Below are 20,269 nucleotides of genomic sequence, written 5' to 3'. Positions count from 1 at the left end.
GCACAATGCTTGGCATGTCGTTGATATTAAATTAATGGTAAAAAGTGCAGGTTCTGGGTTCAGTTCATGCGGGTCCAAATTCCTGCAACCAGACGTTTCCTAGCTGTGTGTCCTTAGGCAAGTGACTCGCTTGCTGAACTTCAGTTATTTTATCTATGAAATGAAGATGACAGTAGTAAGGGCTTTGAGGGGCAGCTGCGGGAGTGACGTGACAATCCTTATACAGGGCTTATCGAGGCCCCGGTGTGTGCTGAATGCCAGGTGAATAAGCTTCCCTGCTTTGGCCACTCCTGAGTCCCAAAGGTGCTGAATGAGTGACCTTGAATGAAAGATCAAGGGAGTGAAAATATTTAACTGAAAGAATTCAGTGGCCTCTGAATATAACCTCAATCCATAGTTAGCAGCTTTGAGTCTCTGTTAACAAAATTCTAAAAGATCAAGACCAGTGGTTCTTAATTGGAGTCTCTTGCACCCAGGGGACATTTGTCAGTGACTGGAGGCATTTCAGTTGCCACAACTAGGTGACTGTATTACTGCCATTGAGGGGGCAGAGTCTAGGGATGCTGCTGAACACCCCACAGCACACAGGACAGCCCCCACCACAGAGAATCATTCCAACTCCAGATGCCAGTCATGCTCACAGGTTGACAAACTCAGCTCTAGGCTCAGATTTATTTCTGGTCCCTTAGGGTTTAAGGTGGGGCTAGTGGTAAAGAACCTACCTGCCAATGCAGGAGACCTAAGAGACACAGGTCCAATCCCTGGATCAGGAAGATCTTCTGGAGAAGGGAATGGCAATCCACCCCAGTATTCTTGCCTGGAGAATCCCCATGGACAGAGGAGCCTGGCAGGCTACAGCCCATGGGGTCGCAAAGAGCTGGATATGACTAAAGTGACTTAGCAGCAGCAGGGTTTATCAGATAGTCAGATCGTCTGGTTTTGGGTGAGGTCATCTGATCCAGAAATTTCTGGTGATAACTAGCAACTTCTCAAGTTATAAGACAGGTGTTTGCTCAGTGGTTCAGTTGTGTCTGACTCTTTGTGACTTCATAGACTATAGCCTGCCAGGCTCCTCTGTCCATGGGATTTCCCAGGCAAGAATACTGGAGTGGGTAGCCATGTGCTCCTCCAGGGAATCTTCCCGACCCAGAGATCAAACCTGTGCCTCCTGCAGGCAGGCAGATTGGCAGGCAGATTCTTTACCACTGAACCACCTGTGGTTGTTGTTCAGTTGCTCAGTAGTGTCCGACTCTTTGCGACCCCATGGGCTGCAGCACGCCAGACTTACCTGTCCTTCACCGTCTCCCAGAGCTTGCTGAAACTCATGTCCATTGAGTCGGTGCTGCCATCCAACCATCTCATCCCCTGTCACCCCCTTCTCCCGGCCTCAGTCTTTCCCAGCATCAGGGGCTTTTCCAATGAGTCGGCTCTTTGCATCAAGTGGCCAAAGTGCCACCTGGGAAACCTGCAGGTAGCAGATGCCTATAGGTCCCCAAAGATGCTGTGTTTCCTCTTCCACTTGCTAATTTTCTAGATGCCCTGGTGGTAAAGTACTGGTTCAACTTCTCCAGGGATCAAATATTCCTCAGTCCTAGGATTTGCTATATTTAAACCCTGAGGAGATTGAAGCTTTTCCCTTGGAGAAAAAGCTCAGGAGATGAATGATTCACTCTTTCCAATGAACCGTGGCCTCCCTGTGATTTTTCTTGTTGCTTCCACTAACTTTGCTATTCCCTCTTACTCACTGCTTCCTGTGTTTCCTAGTCTCCACTGATAGCTAAATTGTTCAAGAGCAGCAGGCAAGGCTCCTTGCAGTGATGAGAATCTTGCCAGCTGGGGAACTTCAAGAGAACTTGGTTGTTTGAATAACAAGTGAGTGACACCATAACAAAGTTCCTTATTACCCAGGGATTGGGGAGGGAATGGAATGTGAGAAGTCACCATTTAATTTTAAATGATACTCAGAATGCAGTGACTAAAGTAATGAGCATGTTTTAATTCATCAGATACTTACTTGACAGTCGTCTAGGATCAGAGAGACACACGATAGCAGAGACTGCTGGTTTGCCTTCCTCAATATCTACTCTCCAACATGCCATAATAAGATCACACACAGTGACCCAGAGCAAATACTCTGTTCTCAGTCCTCCTTGCAGCTGGATGTGTCCTGTGGCTAAATTCTGGCCAGTAAGACGGGAATGGAAGCTTACTGTGGCAGCTTCCAACAACACTCCCTAAGGTGAGCTGGTGAATGCCCTTTGTTTTTCCTTCCATACTGCTCTCTGAAGATAACTGTGATGGCTGGAGCTCCAGCCAACATCTTGGACCATGGGTACTAGAGTACAGTCCAGGGATAAGAATCTGGAAAGAATTTGGCTCCCTAAGGACTTATTGACACAGAGCCACCTTACCTGGTCACCTCTTGACTTTTACTTGGGAGCGAGAAGAGTTCTATTTGTTCAAAGCCATCGTTAATCAGCCTCAATGTCACCCTCACTGATACTGAGACCAGGAGACTGCAGCTACAGCTCTCATCTTGATTTCTGTACCTGAGAAAGTGCTTTCTTTCATGAAAAGTCTCCTGACTTTATGAAGTGGGTTTCAGAGGCTTAAGAATGTTATCCATGGAAAGTTCCTGTGAGATGGCAGAAAATGGGGATGTTTTACACTTTACAGTAGATAACTCAAAAAAATGTGTTAATTCAGTGAATGATGTAGGGTGATAAAGCTCAACATTTATGAACTGGAATCTGCTAGGCTCAGGCAGGGCTGGAATCCAAAATACCGTTGTTCTTCTCCCTTTACTCAACCATGACTTGAACAAAGGAAGGATAAATTGGCCAGATGCACTGTGACTTGCTTTGTTGTTTGCCAGCTTTTCCTTGAAATGAACATCTGTGCACATTTGCCTGCCTGCTCAACCCATTTAACCCCATCTCCTCTCTGCAGCTCTTCCCAGGACGGACTTCTGCCACAGGGATGAGGAAGCGGATCTCAGAAGACTGAGGCTGAACCTCCTGGGCGCTTTGCCTCTGGAACAAATGGCAGGAAACATCCATTCAACAGGCTGCTCATCCCTTACATTGATCTCAATGAGGCTCTGCCAATTAGTGTATTTTGTAAAAGATCAAGAACCTAGCAACAAGGGGCTTGTGATCGATATCAGGGCTTTTGTTCTAAGCAGCCACTTATCTCAGTAATTCTCGCTGAGAGTCCGTTGAAACAAGAGTTTCAGTTTTATTGGAATGGCTTATAATTTGTGCATTATTTTTAAAAGAAGAGACACACACGAGCTGGCCGATTTCTCCCTCTCACAATTACCTTGGAACCTCTTCTTTTTCTGTAAAAGATCAAAAATTGTAACAGGAAATAGGATTAAATGAATAAATTCCAAGGCACTGAGAAGACACTGACACCACTTTTGAGTAATCTGGCCCGACTTTCAGCGCTTGTAATGAGTGTGTGCCCTCGGTCTATTAATAAAACATTGTTTTTCAGTTCTGAGTCATCCAATTTTTCATCTTCTTTCTGGGTTCTGTTTGCATCTCTGTGTCTTGTCCACATGAGTATACTCCATTAAGGGATGTTTAATTTTTTCCTGTTTGGAAATTTTATTATATTCATTGTAGAAAAACAATGCAGAAAAGTTTAAAGAAGAGATAAATGACAGTACTGGTGATGGTGGTTTAGTCACTCAGTTGTGTCTGACTCTTGAGACTCCATGGACTGTAGCCCACCAGGCTCCTCTGTCCATGGGATTTTCTGGGTGGGAATACTGGAGTGGTTTGCCATTTCCTTCTCCAGGGGGATCTTCTCGCCCCAGGGATCGAACCCGAGTCTCCTGCATTGCAGGCAGATTCTTTACCAACTGAGCCACTAGGGAAGCCCTAATGACAGCACTGCTACCTCCTTTATGATATTTTATTTTTAGTCTTGATTTTGTGAAAAACAAGATGTATTTGTGACTAGAATTTACACCCCCTCCATGAGTTTTTTTCTCCTGCTTTTCATTCGTTAAAGCAGGCAGAGGGCCCTGATATTCTGTAAAGGGTAAGGGCCCTATGGCAGGGGTAGGGTGGCTGGCTGAAATTGCCTAAAAGACCCTTCCTTGGTTGTCTTTATTTTCACATCAGTGCTCATGGATGGAAGGAAAGAGGGGCTTCTTCAGACTAGTGACGATTGGCCCAGGGTTCCCAAAGCAGCCCCAACCTGAGCTCCACCTGGACTGGACCAGGCAGGCATGGTAAGGACTCTTAGGGCGGTGTTTCCAAAAATGTAATACACACTCAGATCACCTAGGGATCTGGTTGAAATGCAGATTCTGACCCAGCGGTATCCAAGTGATGCACATGCTGCTGGTTCAGACCACACCTGGAGTGGCAGGTCCCAGGCTGCTTCAGGGAGTTTTGGCTCAAGTGTCACCCAGACCTGTAACCTTTTCTGGTCACAAAGACTGGAGCAGCTGACCTGGCAGAACCACAGGGCCCTGGCAGTGGGCACTTCCAGACACTGCTGTGCACACATGGGCAAATACCCTGGGGTTCTGAGTGAGAAATTTGGCTAAACCCTGGAGGGTAGGTGGAGGGTAGCTGAGCCCAACTGGGGCCGAATTTCTTAACACCTTTGCAGGACTGGGATTCAGAGGTAAAATTAAGTTGAATTATGAAAAATAAAGAAGTGTGCACTTTTTTTTTACATGCATGAATTTGTAGACTGAAACATTTCATACTCTACCATGATGTACATTAAAGAAGCTTGCAGCATGCTGTATATACATTTTTAAAATCTTGTTTTGCTTCCAGTTATGATATAACAAACTATTTTCCCAACTCATGAAATGTCTCTGAAAATAACACACCTTTAACAAGTCCATTCTAGGACAGTGAGGACCTGATCCATTGTGTTCAGCACAATACTCAACACAGTGCCTGGTGAGGGGTGGAGGCTCATGAATCATTTGTTCATTCTCTCAAGTGTAGATGGATGGATGATTTCTCTATTGGCCACTAAGATTGCTTTCAGGTTTATAAATCATGCTGTGGTAGACATTCTTGGTGAAAACCTTTGCCCACACACTTGACTGTTTCCTTAGTTATCTGAAGAAGTCAATGAATATGAAGAATTGAAGGTGAATTTAGTTCATCTTTTAGTTTCTCATAAAACCCTTGCTTATTGCTTGGCAAAAACCCACATAATATAGACATAAACTTGACTTAGTATGATGCAGATTCTTCTTAAAACTTACTCCAAGGGTTAAACCACTGAAATACTTGAATTACAGCTCCTAAGTTCCTATAAAGTTAAGTGTTAGTCATTCAGTCATGTCAGACTCTTTGCAACTCCATGGACTGTAGCCCCTAGCCTGCTAGGCTCCTCTGTCCATGGGATTCTCCAGGCAAGAATACTGGATTGGGTTGCCATTTCCTCTTCCAGGGGACAAACTGGGGTCTTCTGCATTGCAGGCAGTTTCTTTACCGTCTGAGCCACCAGGGGAACCCCTATAAGGATAGACCAGTTTAGTAAAAAATTGGATATTGATGAAGATAAAGGTGGGATTTTTTCCTCTTTGAGTTGGCACCATCTAGTGGTACTTGCAGACAATACAAGAACAAAAACTGCTTTGGGGATTAAAAATGGCACTCATTTAACTTTGCCATCTCCAGGCCAGGCTACCTTCTATTTTTCACCTGATCATTGATGCAGACTCCCACCTGGACTCTGTCTCTATTTTTTCCCTCCTTATTCCATCCCTTAGTTTGTAGTCAGAGTGACTGTTTTAAATTTGTAAATCTGAGTCATGTGTGCGTGCTTAGTTGCTTCAGTCATGTCTGACTCTTTGCGACCCCATGGACTATAGCCCACCAGGCTCTTCTGTCCATGGGATTCTCCAGGAAAGAATACTGGAGTGGGTTGCCAGGCCCTCCTTCAGGGGATCTTCCTGACCCAGGGATTGAATCCGAGTCTTCTGCATTTCCTGCACTGCAGGCAGGTTCTTTACTGATGAGCCACCAGGGAAGAAATCTGTGTCAGTTCTGCTTAAGTCATCCAATAGCTCATCATCTTTATGATAAAGCTTGATCTTTTAACTTGATTTGTGAAATCCTATGCCAGGCTTTGGCAAATATTTTCTAAAGGGGTCAGGTGGTGAATATTTTGGATTTGGGGGCACGTGGTCTTTGCAGTTCTCCTCCTAGGCCCCGTGGTGCTGCTGGTGGGTAGTGTCTCTGTCATCTTTGTCCACAGGAAGCTCTGGGCATGACTTTAAATGTGGGGGTGGCTGAGCAGGATGAGATTTGTCCCAAAGGAAGCAAGTTCAGCAGGAGGGTCAATCCACAGTTCAGACAGGGTCAGGGCCCACGTATAGTTAGGAGAACAGGACACACATCCCTCTGTACCTTCAGGAGGATCCTTCTAAGAGGTTTCCAACTCCCAGGAAGTATGTGGTGTTCTGTTTTGAAAAGGGGGACTCGATCAAGGGTTTTCAAAGTGTATCTCCTAGCTGTTCTGTGGGCCAAGGGTGCTGAATGAGGGGCAGCTGAATGGGTGGTATTCCTAGAGACAATTTCTAGATCATAAAGGAATTCCCATTTAGAATAAAGTTGAGAAATCAGAGTGGAAAGGCTAGGGAAGAGGAACCAGGACCTGGGAAGAAGGCTAAGGGGGCAGAGTCCTATCTCAAAGGCTGCCAGGACAGGCATCCTAGGAGGAGCCCACCTGGGCACATAGGAGGCATGCAGAGAACAATCCCTGAATGATGAGCAGGTAATTAAATATAAACATGTTTCCCACAGCTCCTTCCTTCCTCCCTACTAAGTGCCACCCTCAGCCTCTGCTGCCTTCTTCCTCCCTGAGATGCCTAGCCTAGGACGTCTCAGTTGGAACCTTCCATGACTTTCCAGATGCCTCCCATCCATGGAGAACTCCCTGCCCATATGCCCCTGAGGTCCCCAGAGCTGGGTCTCTATACGTGGTCCTAGGCAGGGATCATGGGAAGGACCTCTGGGGACTGACTCACAAATATGAGGAGAAAGTCAGCACAGAACAGGTCAGGCTCTCTCTTGTCCATCACCTTGGACTTGACCATGATCCACACACCAGCATCCCTGTACTGAGGAGTTATTCTGTCTTGTGTGCTCCTGTGTTCACCAACCCCCCACACTTTGAGGTTCTCTTTTACCTCCTAAGTACACAGGATCCCCCTTCCTGGTTTTAAGGGGGAAAAAAACGTATTCTCCTTTCAACAGTTTTGTTATAACTGCCAGAGCTAACACAAAAACCAAATGTAGACTTCAGTTACTAATAATGTACCAATGTCATTAATTGCAACAAACGTACCACACTAATATAAGATGCTAATAATAGGAAATTGTGTGTAGGGGTATATGGGAACTCTTTGTTTTATCATCTAAGTTTTTCTATAAATCTAAAACTGTTTTTGAAAAGCCTATTAAATAAAATATAATATTTTGTCTTCTTGTATCCCTTTGGGAAATAGTGTAAGGAAATACATGGTGAGGAGGTTTCTATGTTAATATACCCACATTTTATCTCATCTTACAGGTCTGAGGTTCCCTTCTCTTGCTTCCTCTGTCCTCTGCCAGAGCTCACTGCTAACCCAGGCACTCAGAGATCCCAGAGAAAGCTGCATTTCAGGCCTCTATGACATGCATGCTGAACTTTTCCAATTAGTAAAGTCCACATCAGGCCACCTGATGCAAAGAGCCGACTCATTGGGAAAGACCCCGTTGCTGGGAAAGATTGAAGGCAAGAGGAGAAGGGGGAAACAAAGGATGAGATGGTTGGATGGCATCACTGACTCAATGGACATGAGTCTGAGCAAACTTAGGGAGGTAGTGAAGGACAGGGGAGCCTGGAGTGCTGCAGTCCATGGAGCTGCAAAGAGTTGGACACAATTTAGCGAATGAACAACAACAAGGTCAGGCCAAGTAGGGTCAGAGAACTTTATGTTTCCCACGTGATGTGAGGTGGCTTTGAGGACCTAATTGTGGGGAAGTTAATACATGGCCTGAGTCCAAAGACTCCCAGGTGGAAGATGCTTCCAAGGGCACAGAGGATGCTGTTAGGCACCAGGTTGCAGAGATGGCCCCTGCCTGCCATCCTCCTTGTGACTGCATCAAATGAGGAGACCCAGCTTGCCCAAAGTCTTGCCTGGTCACACGCCACATTCACTGACTCATCAACATGGTGACATGAAAGCCCAGCGCTCTCCCCTAAGCTCAGGACAACCCTGAAGGAACATCCTAGCACCAGAGATCCATGGGAGCCCCGCTGATATCTTCATTAGGATTTTGTTGCAGCTCAACTTCTTCTATCTGGTCCTGCTTCCTCTCCATCCCTTCCACAGAAGTTGAGTCTAAAAGTACCTCTTGAGAAAATGACATGCTCATATTCACCTCAGAGTCCATTTCCCAAGGAAACCAACCTGAGACAAAGAAGTTGTGGGGGCCACACCAGTCATGGATGAATCGAATTATTTATATATACTACTATGTACCAAATTGCCTTACTATACCGAGAGCAATCAGAGTCCACAAAAGCGTTTATGCCAAAGAGGTGTATAATCAGATCTGCGTTCTGAAAGACATGGATAAAGAAAGAGGAAAAGATTGTAGGGCAGGGCAGGAGAAACTGGAGTAGCCTGATTAGAAGGTAATCATTTTCCTTTATGTAAAAGATGACAGTGGATACAGAGAACTAGATTTAAGACGTGTTTAGGAGGTCAAACTAACAGGGTCTGATAGGGAATAGGTATGAGTGGTTGAGTGAGGATGAACAGCGTGGGTCTCTTTTTGGTTTAACCAAACGGATATGCCACATACTGAACAGGGTTGGGCAGGAGAAAGGAACGTCTGAGTGTAGATCATGAATTCAGCCTTGAATGTTCGAGGTGCAAAGCGAAGATTTCCAGATCAAAGGATATACAAGTCTGTATAATGGGTTCAAGATGATTCAGTTACTAAGAAACGGAATCAAGATTTAAACCTAAAATGTATCTGGTTCCAAAGCCAGTGCTCTTGACCATCATGCCGCCGAAAATCCCTCCCTCTGAAGTCTTCAGAGCTCCATAGAAGGTGTGAAGATGGCTGGAGGCGGAAGGAAGCATAGGGTGATGGAAGCTAGAGATAAGAGGCTGTCCAGTCTTCAGCAGGGTCCATTAATAGGTTTCCCAGTGTGGAATTCATCACTCTAGAACAATGGGATAGAATGGTGGCGTCACAAGGGGAGGGGGAGTCTTGTCATCTCATAGAGGATGTCTGGGCCCTGCTCTGCATTCTGCTTTTCTAACACCTCTCCTGGCCTTGACATCCAGTCAGTCCCTGAGGCAAACGCAGGGATCACAAGGAAGCAGTCGGCGCCTGACTATGGATGCTTGGAGAGTGAAGGGGCACCAGTTGAGAGTGGGCCAAGAGTCCCAGGACACAACCCTTGTGCTGGGGTTGAGCCCATTCCAGAGGTGAGAGAGAAGCAGGTGAACATGAGAGCTCCTCTCTATTTCTGAGAGTGTTTTCTTCTGCCCCTCCACTTCCTTACTACAGAGCTAGCCCCAGACCCAGTACACACAGGAGAGGCAGACCTCACTTTCCCAGGTATGTTTCTATGTGTGTTGCTTTTACCTCTTTGAGAATGTGCCTCAGAGCTCTACCTTCCCCATTCTGTAATGTACAATCACCATCTTAGAAACTCTTAACTTCTTTTCGTCAAATTGTCAAAAACAATTTTTCTGCAAGAGGAGAAAGAGGCAACTTCCTGTATTATATGCAGGGATCCACAGCAAAGCCAGGAGCCCACAGCAGACATTGCACTAGTACTAATTTTATACCTTTGACCCCTCTGGAGTGAAGAGGAGGAGTCCTCATAAAGCTCAACTATACAGCCAAGAGGATGAGGCCAGAGATCTACCTTCCTTCCTGTAGCTCTGCGGCCCAGGGAGGCCCTGCTATTTAACTCAGGCCGGAGCTTTAACCCATCTGCCCATCATGAGCTTCCAGAAGTCTCTGGCCCAGACAACATCTCTGAGGATGCTAGATAGGCAAGGGCTGACGGAGAAGGCAATGGCACCCCACTCCAGTACTCTTGCCTGGAAAATCACACGGATGGAGGAGCCTGGTGGGCTATAGTCCATGGGGTCGCTAAGAGTCAGACACGACTGAACGACTTCACTTTGACTTTTCACTTTCATGCATTGGAGAAGGAAATGGCAACCCACTCTAGTATTCTTGCCTGGAGAATCCCAGGGACGGGGGAGCCTGGTGGGCTGCCATCTATGGGGTTGCACAGAGTCGGACACGACTGAAGCGACTTAGCAGTAGGATTAGGGAAAATCTCTAAGATGGGATGAGACACAGGAAGGAGCACAAGCTTCGGGTGTCGCACCCCTTGGCTCCGGAAACCCTCAACGTTTCCAGCAGCAACTTATCCGTTTGTAGCAACCTTGTCTGTCCAGTTTATAATTTCAAAGAAAAAGTGTCCCAGTTCCACAGTTTTTCCTCTCATCACAATCCTGTTCCTCTGACATCATGGAAGTAGGAACTGTCCTCTCTCTGTAGAGCACAGAGGTCCAGGCCTCTCCAGGACCACACTGACACCGAGCAGGCTCCAAGGGCCACCATGATGTCTGTCCTTGATTTCCCATCCTGCCCACGTCTGCCCTCCCTTCTGCTGGCTCTGCTGCTGAAACTCACAGGTGAGTGGGACCTCCCTCTGCCTGGTTACCGTTTCCTCCCCGCCTGCTTCCCTAGAATTTCTTTGAGGAGGGATTTCCTTGGTCCATTGTAAAACAGGCAGAATTTAGAGATCTAGACTTGAATGGCCTCCAGCACACAAAATCTCCCAGGGACTGTGTCTGTTTCACACCTTGGGTCAGGTAAAGGACTCACCCATGATCAGCAGGCTGAACAGAGCAAACACGACAGCTCTCATCCTCCAGCCACTGGGGACAAAGGGTCTGTATTTTCATTGGTCACCAGCACACATATGCTACCCACTAAGTGAAGAAAAACATCTTAGAAAAGATGAGATTATAAAAGCAAGAAAAGAATCCACAATGCCATCAGGAGATAATCAGTGTTAAAGTTTTGCAGAGGTCTGAGTGTTCAGAGAATATTGGTCAGAAGTGCATACTAGAGGTCTCTGGGTCAGAGATGGAAGCTGAGCCCTGCAGTCTCCTTCGCTTAACTGTGTGGTTCTGCCTCTATTTGCTGGGGGGAAAAAAAAGAATTTTGTAGAGTCTTTCCCCCAAGGATATTGGTCCATGTTGGTAGAAGCTTTGAGTCCCAATTGCCACAGAAGATAGCTTTAGGGGTTTAGATCAGATGAAGGAGGAAGCAGACCATTATCTGAGAGTGAGGAAGAGGTGGGAAGACTTGGATCTTAAGGGAGTAAACTATGTGAGGCACTCACACTCACTGGAGAATTTTAACAGACATCTAAATAAGAATTCACACCAATTTTATACAATCTCTTCAAAAAATTAGAAAAAGAAGCCACACTTCCCAACTCATTTTATGAGGAAATTACTACCTTGATAGCAACAATAGATAAAGATTGTACATAAGAAAACTATAGCCCAATATATGTCATGAACTTAGACACAAAATTCCTCAATAAAGTATTGGCAAATAGGATTTAACATTGTATAATGTTATATATTATGACTAAGTCAGATCTTAGTTTCAATACTGAGAAAATCAATCATTATAATCCATCACATCAAATTAAAGAAGAAATAAATTGCATGATCATGTCAATTGATGCAGAAAAAACACTTGACAGATCTAACACCTATTAATGATGAAAACTCTCAAACTAGAAATAGGGAGGAATTTCCTCAACTTGACAACATCCACAAAAACCCTACAGGTATCACTATACTCAGTGGTGGAAGACAACGTTTTCTTTCCAAGATAAGGAAAAATGCAAAAATATCTATTCTCACAACTCTTATTCAACAAGTGGAGAGAGAGAGGAAGAAGGAAAGGATATAGATTGTAAATGAAGAAATAAAACTGCAGATACTGTGAGTTTCTACATAGAAAATCCCAAAGATTCTACTAAAAATCCACAAATGATCACTTAAATCAATCAAAAAACTCCCAGAACTGAGTTCAGCAAGATGGCGGGAAACAAGATCAACGCACAAAATCAGTTGCATTTCTGCATACTGAAACAAGGGCTTCCCTGGTGGCACAGCCTACAATACGGGAGATCTGGGTTTGATCCCTGGGTTGGGAAGATCCCCTGGAGGAGGGCATGGCAACCCACTGCAGTATTTTTGCCTGGAGAATTCCATGGACAGAGAAGCCTGGTGGGCTACAGACAATGGGGTCTCAAAGAATAGGACACAGCTAAGCAAGCACAGCACATACTGAAACAAGCATGTGACCATTTAAATTACCTCCAAGAAAGGTAATCAGTCTCTCAGTTGTGTCTGACTTTTTGCAACCCTGTGGACTGCAGCACGCCAGGTTTCCCTGTCCATCACCAACTCCCAGAGCTTGCTCAAACTCATGTCCATTGAGTCAGTGATGCCATCCAATCATCTCATCCTCTGTCATCCCCTTCTCCTGCCTTCAATCTTTCCCAGCATCAGGATCTTTTCCAATGAGTCAGTTCTTCCCATCAGGTGGCCAAAGTATTGGAATTTCAGCATCAGTCCTTCCAATGAATATTCAGGACTAATTTCCTTTAGGATGGACTGGTTGGATCTCCTCACAGTCCAAGGGACTCTCAAGAATCTTCTTCAACACCACAGTTCAAAAGCATCAATTCTTCGGCACTCAGCCTTCTTTATAGTCCAACTCTCACATCCATACGTGACTACTGGAAAAACCATATCTTTCACTAGATGGACCTTTGTCGGCAAAGCAACATCTCTGCTTTTTAATATACTGTTGAGGTTTGTCATGGCTTTTCTTCCAAGGCACAAGCGTCTTTTAATTTCATGGCTGCAGTCACCATCTGCAGTGATTTTGGAGCCCAAGAAAATAAAGTCTGTCACTTAGGTATAAATCTAATTTGTATCAAGAGCTGTGTGAAGCAAGCTACAAAATTGATCAAAAACATCAAAGAAGAACTGAATATGTATATTTATTTATACATAAATATGTATTACATGTTTATAGCTAGTAAGATAAATATTGTCAAGGAATCAGTTCTCCCCAACTTGATCTATATATTAAATGCAATCCCAATTAAAAGCCAGCAGGTTAATTTATGGATAGAGACAGATTGATCCCGAAGTTTATATGATGGAACAAAAGATCCAGAATAGCCTACACACTATTGGAGAAGAACAAAATGACTTTTCACATGAATTAATTGAAAATGAATCATATGAGTGTGCAGTGGTAAAAAAAAATAAAATGTTGCAGTATTAAAAAAGGAATCATAGACCTAAATGTAAAACATGAAACTATGTAGAAGAAAGTCTAGATGACACAGGGTATGGCAATGACTTTTAAAATAATAGACTTTATATTTCAAGACAGTTTTAGGTTCACAGCAAAACTAATCACAAGGTACAAGGATTTCCAATACTACTCCCTACCCCCACGCATCCCTGCCTCTCTGTTTTCAGCATCCTCCACCAGAGTGGTCATTCTGTTAGAACTGATGAACCTGCAATGACAAATTATTAACAGCCAAAGTCCAGAGTTTTCATTACGGTTCACTCTTGGTGTTGTACAGTCCATGGATTTGGGTAAAGTATTATGATAGGCATCCCCCAACTTTATGGTATCATACAGGGCAGTTTCTGCACCCTAAAATTACCTGTGCTCTGCTTATTTTCCTCTGTTTTCATCCTAACCCCTGTAAAGCACTGATATTCTTATTGTCTCTTAAGTTTTGCATGTAATATAGTTTCCTGTCATGTAATTAGAATCCTGCAGCATGTGCATGCCAAGTCCCTTCAGTCGTGTCCGACTCTTTGCGACCCCATGGACTGTAGCCCACCAGGCTCCTCTGTCCATGGGACTCTCCAGGCAAGAATACTGGAGTGGGTTGCCATGCCCTCCTCCAGGGGATCTTCCCAACTCAAAGATGGAACCCACATCTCTCATGTCTCCTGCTCTGGCAGGCGGGTTTTTTACCATTAGCACCATCTGAGAAGCCCCTACAGCATATGGGCTCATCCTTTAAATTAGTAATAAACATTTAAGGTTCCTCCATGTCCTTTCAGGGCTTATCTGCTCATTTCTCTTCACGGCTGAATAATATCCCACTGTCTGGATTTACCACAATTTCTTTATCTATTCACCAACTGAAGATCTTCTTGTTTTCATGTTTTGACAGTTGTGAATAAAGCTGCTATAAATTATGAGGGAGAGTGTGTTCCCGGCCTCTCTCAGCTTCTGGCAGCCTCAAACATTCTTTAAATTGTAGATGGTGTTTCCCCTGTGTCTTTGCATCATCTTTCCGTGCATGACAACTAAATTAAGCTGTGCCTGCATTCCTGATTCACATAAACCAAACAATGATGATTAGGTGTTTCTTAAGCCACTAAGTTTGTGGTAATTTGTTATTCAAAGATAGAAAAGAAATATGCTAGGCTTGAGAAATCATTCAAGAGGAAAAATATTCCAAAGTTAGTAGAACTTATCTTACATATATTCTGTGTATCTTCCATGAACTCAGTGTCAGTGCTCCCTGTCTAATACTCAAGAACACATAATAAGAGCAGTACTGAGTACTAAGAATTTGTTGCATTAGGTTGAGCATCCATAAACATCACACATTGTAATAACTGAGATGTTTTCACATTGCAATAACCAATTTTATACCCCTTAAGGAAAATATACATTTCATGGAGAATGCAGGTCTCGGTGTGTATCTGGGCACCTGGGCTTCCACATGAAGAAAGGGAGATGTCTGTGTTTGAAAACTGTGCTCTGTATATAGTATGTTGGTTATCAGCACAATGTCCTTAGCTTTTGGCCTTATTCTGGTTGTTGTTGTTCAGTCACTAAGTGTTGTTGTTCAGTCACTTTCACTCTCATTAAGAGGCTCTTTAGTTCCTATTCAATTTCTGCCATTAGAGTAGTATCATCTGCATATCTGAAGTTGTTGATATTTCTCCCTGCAATCTTGATTCAGCTTGTGATTCTTCCAGCCTGGCATTTTGCATGATGTACTCTACATAGAGGTCTTCCCTGGTGGCTCAGTCAGTAAAGAATCCGCCTGCAGTGCAGGAGACCTGGGTTCAATCCCTAGGTCTGGAAGATCCCCTGGAGGAAGGTATGGCAACCCACTCCAGTATTCTTGCCTGGAGAATCCCCATGGACCGAGGAGCCTGGTGGGCTGCAGTCCATGGGATCACAAAGAGTCAGACACAACTGAGAGACTATGCACAGCACTCTGCATAGAAGTAAATAAGCAGGGTGACAATATACAGCCTTGTAGTACTCCTTTCCCAATTTTGAATCAGTCCATTGTTCCATGTCTGGTTCTGTTTCTTATTCATCTGCATACAAATTTCTCAGCAGACAGGTACATAGAGAAAAATCTGACTCAACTATTATTTCACATTTTTTATTTAATATAAATCCATTCATGGGTTCATTGAAGATATGTTTATTTAGTGCCCACTATGCTCCAGTCTGGGGCTTCCCTAAAGGCTCTGCCAGTAAAGAATCTGTTTGCAATCAGGATTTGCAGGAGACGCAGGTTCTTGGTTCGGAAAGATCCCTGGAGGAGGGCATGGCAACCCACTCCAGTGTTCTTGCCTGGAGAATCCCATGGACAGAGGAGCCTGATGGGCTGCAGTCCTGGAGTCACAAAGTCTTGGACACGACTGAGTGACTGACACACACACACATGCTCCAGGCTATCCTTATATCTTGATGGAGAAAGAAAGTTCCATTTTCCTTTCTACATACTGGTCCTCTTCTCCTCATCCTGCATGGCAATCAAATTTGTGATTTGTATACTTTGGTGCCAGGACATGTTGCTTAAGAGTGTGCAGTCAGACCTCCACCTTGATCTAGAACCAGACCCTCAGAACATTTTGCACCAAGACAAGGAATATGAGAAATAACACACAGTTTCTTTCTAGGAACTTCAGTTGAAGATTTCCAGGTGAATCAGCCTGAGAGTTCAGTGTCAGCCAAGGTTGGAGATGTCATAACCTTGGGCTGCAACATTCCTGCACCATCTCCAGTAGGGCCGGTCTTGTGGTTCAAGGACGCTAGGCTAGAACGAAAATTAATCTACAGTTTCAATGGACGCCGATTCCCCCGAGTATCCCCAGTGGTAAATCCAATGGCCAACCAAACAGACTATTCCATCCGCATCAGAGATGTGTCACCTAAGGATGCTGGCATGTATTACTGTGTGAAGTTAACAATAGGGCATCCTGACATGGCATATATAGCTGGCCCAGGCACCTATGTGTCTGTGAGTGGTAAGTACAGTTTGACAAATTCCATCTTCCTGATTTTTAAGATATGTTTTTTAAAATCGTTGACTTGTACCAAATCATCACTCTACACTGGATACTGTACCCCTTCATTCACAATCTGCTCTATAGGCTGGGATTCTGCAGATGGCCCTTCTGATCCTTCTGGCATCCTATGCCCAATATTGAATCAGGCTGAGTCGACAGGCCATGCCCTTCTTTAATGGCCACCAGAAACCAAATTAAGGACAATGGACATTCCCAGTTGAAAAGATGTTGGGTAGGTAAAATGCACGACATGTGTGCACTCTACGAACACTTCATGAACATGTCCAAAAAGTTAGAAAACTGAGAGTTGGGAGGCTTGTTTAGAAAAGCCCTCCTAGAGAGGTTGAGCCACTCTCCTAGCACTTGACTGTACCCTGAGAATCTGCCCTGAGCATTGCACTCCAAGCTCTGTTGTCCTTTTATTCTCAGAGGACAGCCAGTGCTTCTTACTCCTTGCCACTCCGAATTAATTTCATGAAATACAATGAGATTAGGGTATCCTCTGTTCTGCTGGGAAAACTTGTCTTCTCCTCAACTTTTCCTCAATGTTTTCCTCAAGTTCAGCCACATTCCATGGCATCTAACTGGCCATGGAAAATTCACACATTGATTTCAACTTGAAAAATATGGGTATAGATAGCTTACCTGCCATTTTCTCCTGGCTTCAAGAGTTCCCTTGTCTCCCCACTGACATCTTAGGCCATCTGTGATTTGATGCTTTGATAACTTGAAAGGAGAGATTATCATCAGGACCTGATATCATGTGGGGTAGTAAGGTTGGTGGTAGTGGGAGTTAGGGGTCAGTGGTGGACCCTCAAAATTGATGCAATCCCTTGAGGCTCTTCTCTCTTTTTGTTGAGTAGAATCAACTGTCCCCCTCTTCCCTCTTGAAAGTGAAAGTGAAGTCACTCAGTCGTGTCCAACTCTTTTCGACCCTATGGACTGTAGCCCATCAGGCTCCTCCGTCCATGGGATTCTCCAGACAAGAGTACTGGAGTGGGTTACCATTTCCTTCTCCAGGGGATCTTCCCGACCCAGGGATCGAACCCAAAGCATCTGCATTGTAGGCAGATGCTTTACCATCTGAGCCACCAGGGAAGTCCCTCTTGAGGACATAAGTAAAAGACTCACCTCTGCCTTCAAGAATATATGCCCACCTGATTTTTAGGTTTCTGATTCCTTTACTTCCTCTTTCTCTACACCCCTCAGCATTAATGTCTCTGCAAAATCAGTGACTGATTACCCTTCAGAGGAGAGGTGAAGGCCAATGCCAAGTTCTCTGGACATGTGGAGTGGGCAGAGGAGACTTGGATCTATCTCCAAGTGTATTGAGCAATTTTTGGCATTTAGATAAGAAGGAAGACTTATTTCTATGAACATTACCCATTCACAAACCCAGCCCTCCCTATCCATCTTTCTCTTATTTTACTTAGGGGCTGAGGAATGAAATTGGGGAGGTGATTCATCTAGTCCTCTGAATTGACTCCCCTCTGCTAGCACTTGGGGAAAGAGCTGCCAGCACTTGCAGTGGTCACTCTAAACTCAGTGTGTGGGTACTCATCAGATCAGATCAGATCAGATCAGTCGCTCAGTTGTGTCCGACTCTTTGCGACCCCATGAATCGCAGCACGCCAGGCCTCCCTGTCCATCACCAACTCCCAGAGTTCACTGAGACTCACCTCCATCGAGTCAGTGATGCCATCCAGCCATCTCATCCTCTGTTGTCCCCTTCTCCTCTTGCCCCCAATCCCTCCCAGCATCCGAGTCTTTTCCAATGAGTCAACTCTTCGCATGAGGTGGCCAAAGTACTGGAGTTTCAGCTTTAGCATCATTCCTTCCAAAGAAATCCCAGGGCTGATCTCCTTCAGAATGGACTGGTTGGATCTCCTTGCAGTCCAAGGGACTCTCAAGAGTCTTCTCCAACATCACAGTTCAAAAGCATCAATTCTTCGGCGCTCAGCCTTCTTCACAGTCCAACTCTCACATCCGTACATGACCACAGGAAAAACCATAGCCTTGACTAGATGAACCTTTGTTGGCAAAGTAATGTCTCTGCTTTTGAATATGCTATCTAGGTTGGTCATAACTTTCCTTCCAAGGAGTAAGTGCCTTTTAATTTCATGGCTGCAGTCAGCATCTGTAGTGATTTTGGAGCCCAGAAAAATAAAGTCTGACACTGTTTCCACTGTTTCCCCATCTATTTCCCATGAAGTGATGGGACCAGATGCCATGATCTTCATTTTCTGAATGTTGAGCTTTAAGCCAACTTTTTCACTCTTCATGTGGATACTCATACATGTCACTAAAATGATGAATGATTGAGGCCCAACCTGATCTGGATCCAGTTTTCTTAATCCTGCCTAGGTCGGAGCAGAAAAAATGGGAGATGATTTTGAGTTTCTTTTCAGGAGTCACACATGAGATGTTCAAGGTGCAGCAAGCTGAGATATCGCAGACTGTGTCACCTGGGGAAACACTCACTCTGAGTTGCAGCATACCAGATTCATTTCCAAATGGACCCGTCTTATGGTTCAAGGGGACTGGACCAAATCGTGAATTAATTTATAATTTTCAAAGAGGTCTCTTTCCCAGAGTAAACCAAATTGGAAACATGGCCAAAGCTGGCAACAAAGACTTTTCCATTCGCATCAGTGAAATCTCTCTTAAAGATGCTGGCACGTACTTCTGTGTGAAGTTCAAAGAGGGAAATCCTGACATAGAGTACCAGTCAGGTCGGGGCACCAAGGTGACTGTCACTGGTGAGTTTGACCTTTCCACCTTCTGTCATGTGATATTGTGACAGTAATAATGTCCTCTAGTCATTGAACAACTACATTCTGCTAGATATTGTCAAAGGTACAGTGTACACTTAATCTTGTCATTCTCTCAGAAACCTGTGATTTAAATTTTTTATGGGAGGAGAATCTGAGAGTTAGAAAGGTTGATGAGTGATGAGAGATATCTTGTTTAACATTCCAACATTCATCCCATGCCCCATAGCTAGGCTAAACCAATTAAGGTAATTTCATGTCCCCTACTGGCAGGTGACTCAGATGAGATGGACTTAAGTCAATTTGTGTCCATAAGAGAAATCTGGGAAACTAACACAATTTTCTCCCCTGTTGGCTAGGAACAAGAAATAATTTTGTCCCGGATACTCCAGGCAGACATTTTTTGGCCACGAGGGGAACCAACTTAAATAAAAATCTACTCTAGAGAAGTGCAAAAATGTAAAGTATGTGGGTTGACAACATTGAATATCCGTGTTGCTCCTGATTCCAACCCCACCTCTGGACCATCAATTATAGAAGAGAAAACCTCTCCTTTAAGCCTGTTTGCTAAAGTCAGCACTGTCCTAATGGATGACAGCTGATAAAGAGCATCCACAGAGCACTGAAGCACAATTTCCAATCAGTTTTTTCTGCTTCTAAAGTCTTACTGTATTTGTTTGTCTATTTTATTATGACCTCTGAGCAATACCCAGCCCGAGGAATGATTAAATTGGTGATATGAAAACATTACTGTTTATTGGGCATCTGCTATATCCCAAACACTTTCCCTATATTATTATAGTTACCTGTGTAGCAACTTGAGCATAACAATGCCTGTCCTCACTGCACAGATGAGTAAACTGAGACTCAAGGAGATTCAGGAGTACAGACAATAGGGAATAGAGGTGAGGTTGGTCTGGGCTCTCTTCAGTATGCTTTATATTAGTGGAGAACCTTTTCTTACAAGGAGGAGGAATTTAATACATTAGTTTAATGACCCTCCCCTCCTCCAAAGAAAAGAAAGGAGCTGCATGAT

At 44.3% G+C, this 20,269-nt stretch overlaps 1 protein-coding gene and 1 long non-coding RNA gene across 2 annotated transcripts; both read left to right on the top strand.

Moving 5' to 3' along the window:
• Positions 1-1,440: 1,440 nt before the first annotated feature.
• On the top strand, positions 1,441-3,468 carry LOC113902798. Its single transcript, XR_003513917.1, has 3 exons — positions 1,441-1,872; positions 2,007-2,239; positions 2,950-3,468. It is a non-coding gene; the product is annotated as an uncharacterized LOC113902798 (long non-coding RNA).
• Positions 3,469-9,291: 5,823 nt separating this feature from the next.
• On the top strand, positions 9,292-19,980 carry LOC113902797 (signal-regulatory protein beta-2-like). The gene is made up of 5 exons (XM_027558174.1): positions 9,292-9,608; positions 10,549-10,705; positions 16,073-16,420; positions 18,871-19,221; positions 19,593-19,980. The coding sequence occupies exons 2-5, from the start codon at positions 10,630-10,632 to the stop codon at positions 19,676-19,678; spliced, it is 861 nt and encodes a 286-aa protein (XP_027413975.1). The 5' UTR covers positions 9,292-9,608; positions 10,549-10,629; the 3' UTR covers positions 19,679-19,980.
• Positions 19,981-20,269: the final 289 nt, after the last annotated feature.

Source organism: Bos indicus x Bos taurus, chromosome 13 (assembly GCF_003369695.1).
Source record: "Bos indicus x Bos taurus breed Angus x Brahman F1 hybrid chromosome 13, Bos_hybrid_MaternalHap_v2.0, whole genome shotgun sequence".
In the NCBI taxonomy this organism is placed as follows: domain Eukaryota; kingdom Metazoa; phylum Chordata; class Mammalia; order Artiodactyla; family Bovidae; genus Bos; species Bos indicus x Bos taurus.
The sequence above is the reverse complement of the archived record's forward strand: the minus strand, read 5'-3'. Positions and strand labels throughout refer to the sequence as shown.

Bases quoted from the DNA above. Each gene is read 5' to 3' on its own strand.
- LOC113902797 (XM_027558174.1), top strand. From the start codon at position 10,630: ATGATGTCTGTCCTTGATTTCCCATCCTGCCCACGTCTGCCCTCCCTT. The intron at 10,706-16,072 runs GTGAGTGGGACC...GTTTCTTTCTAG, and splicing joins TCTGCTGCTGAAACTCACAG to GAACTTCAGTTGAAGATTTC. The intron at 19,222-19,592 runs GTGAGTTTGACC...CCTGTTGGCTAG, and splicing joins CACCAAGGTGACTGTCACTG to GAACAAGAAATAATTTTGTC.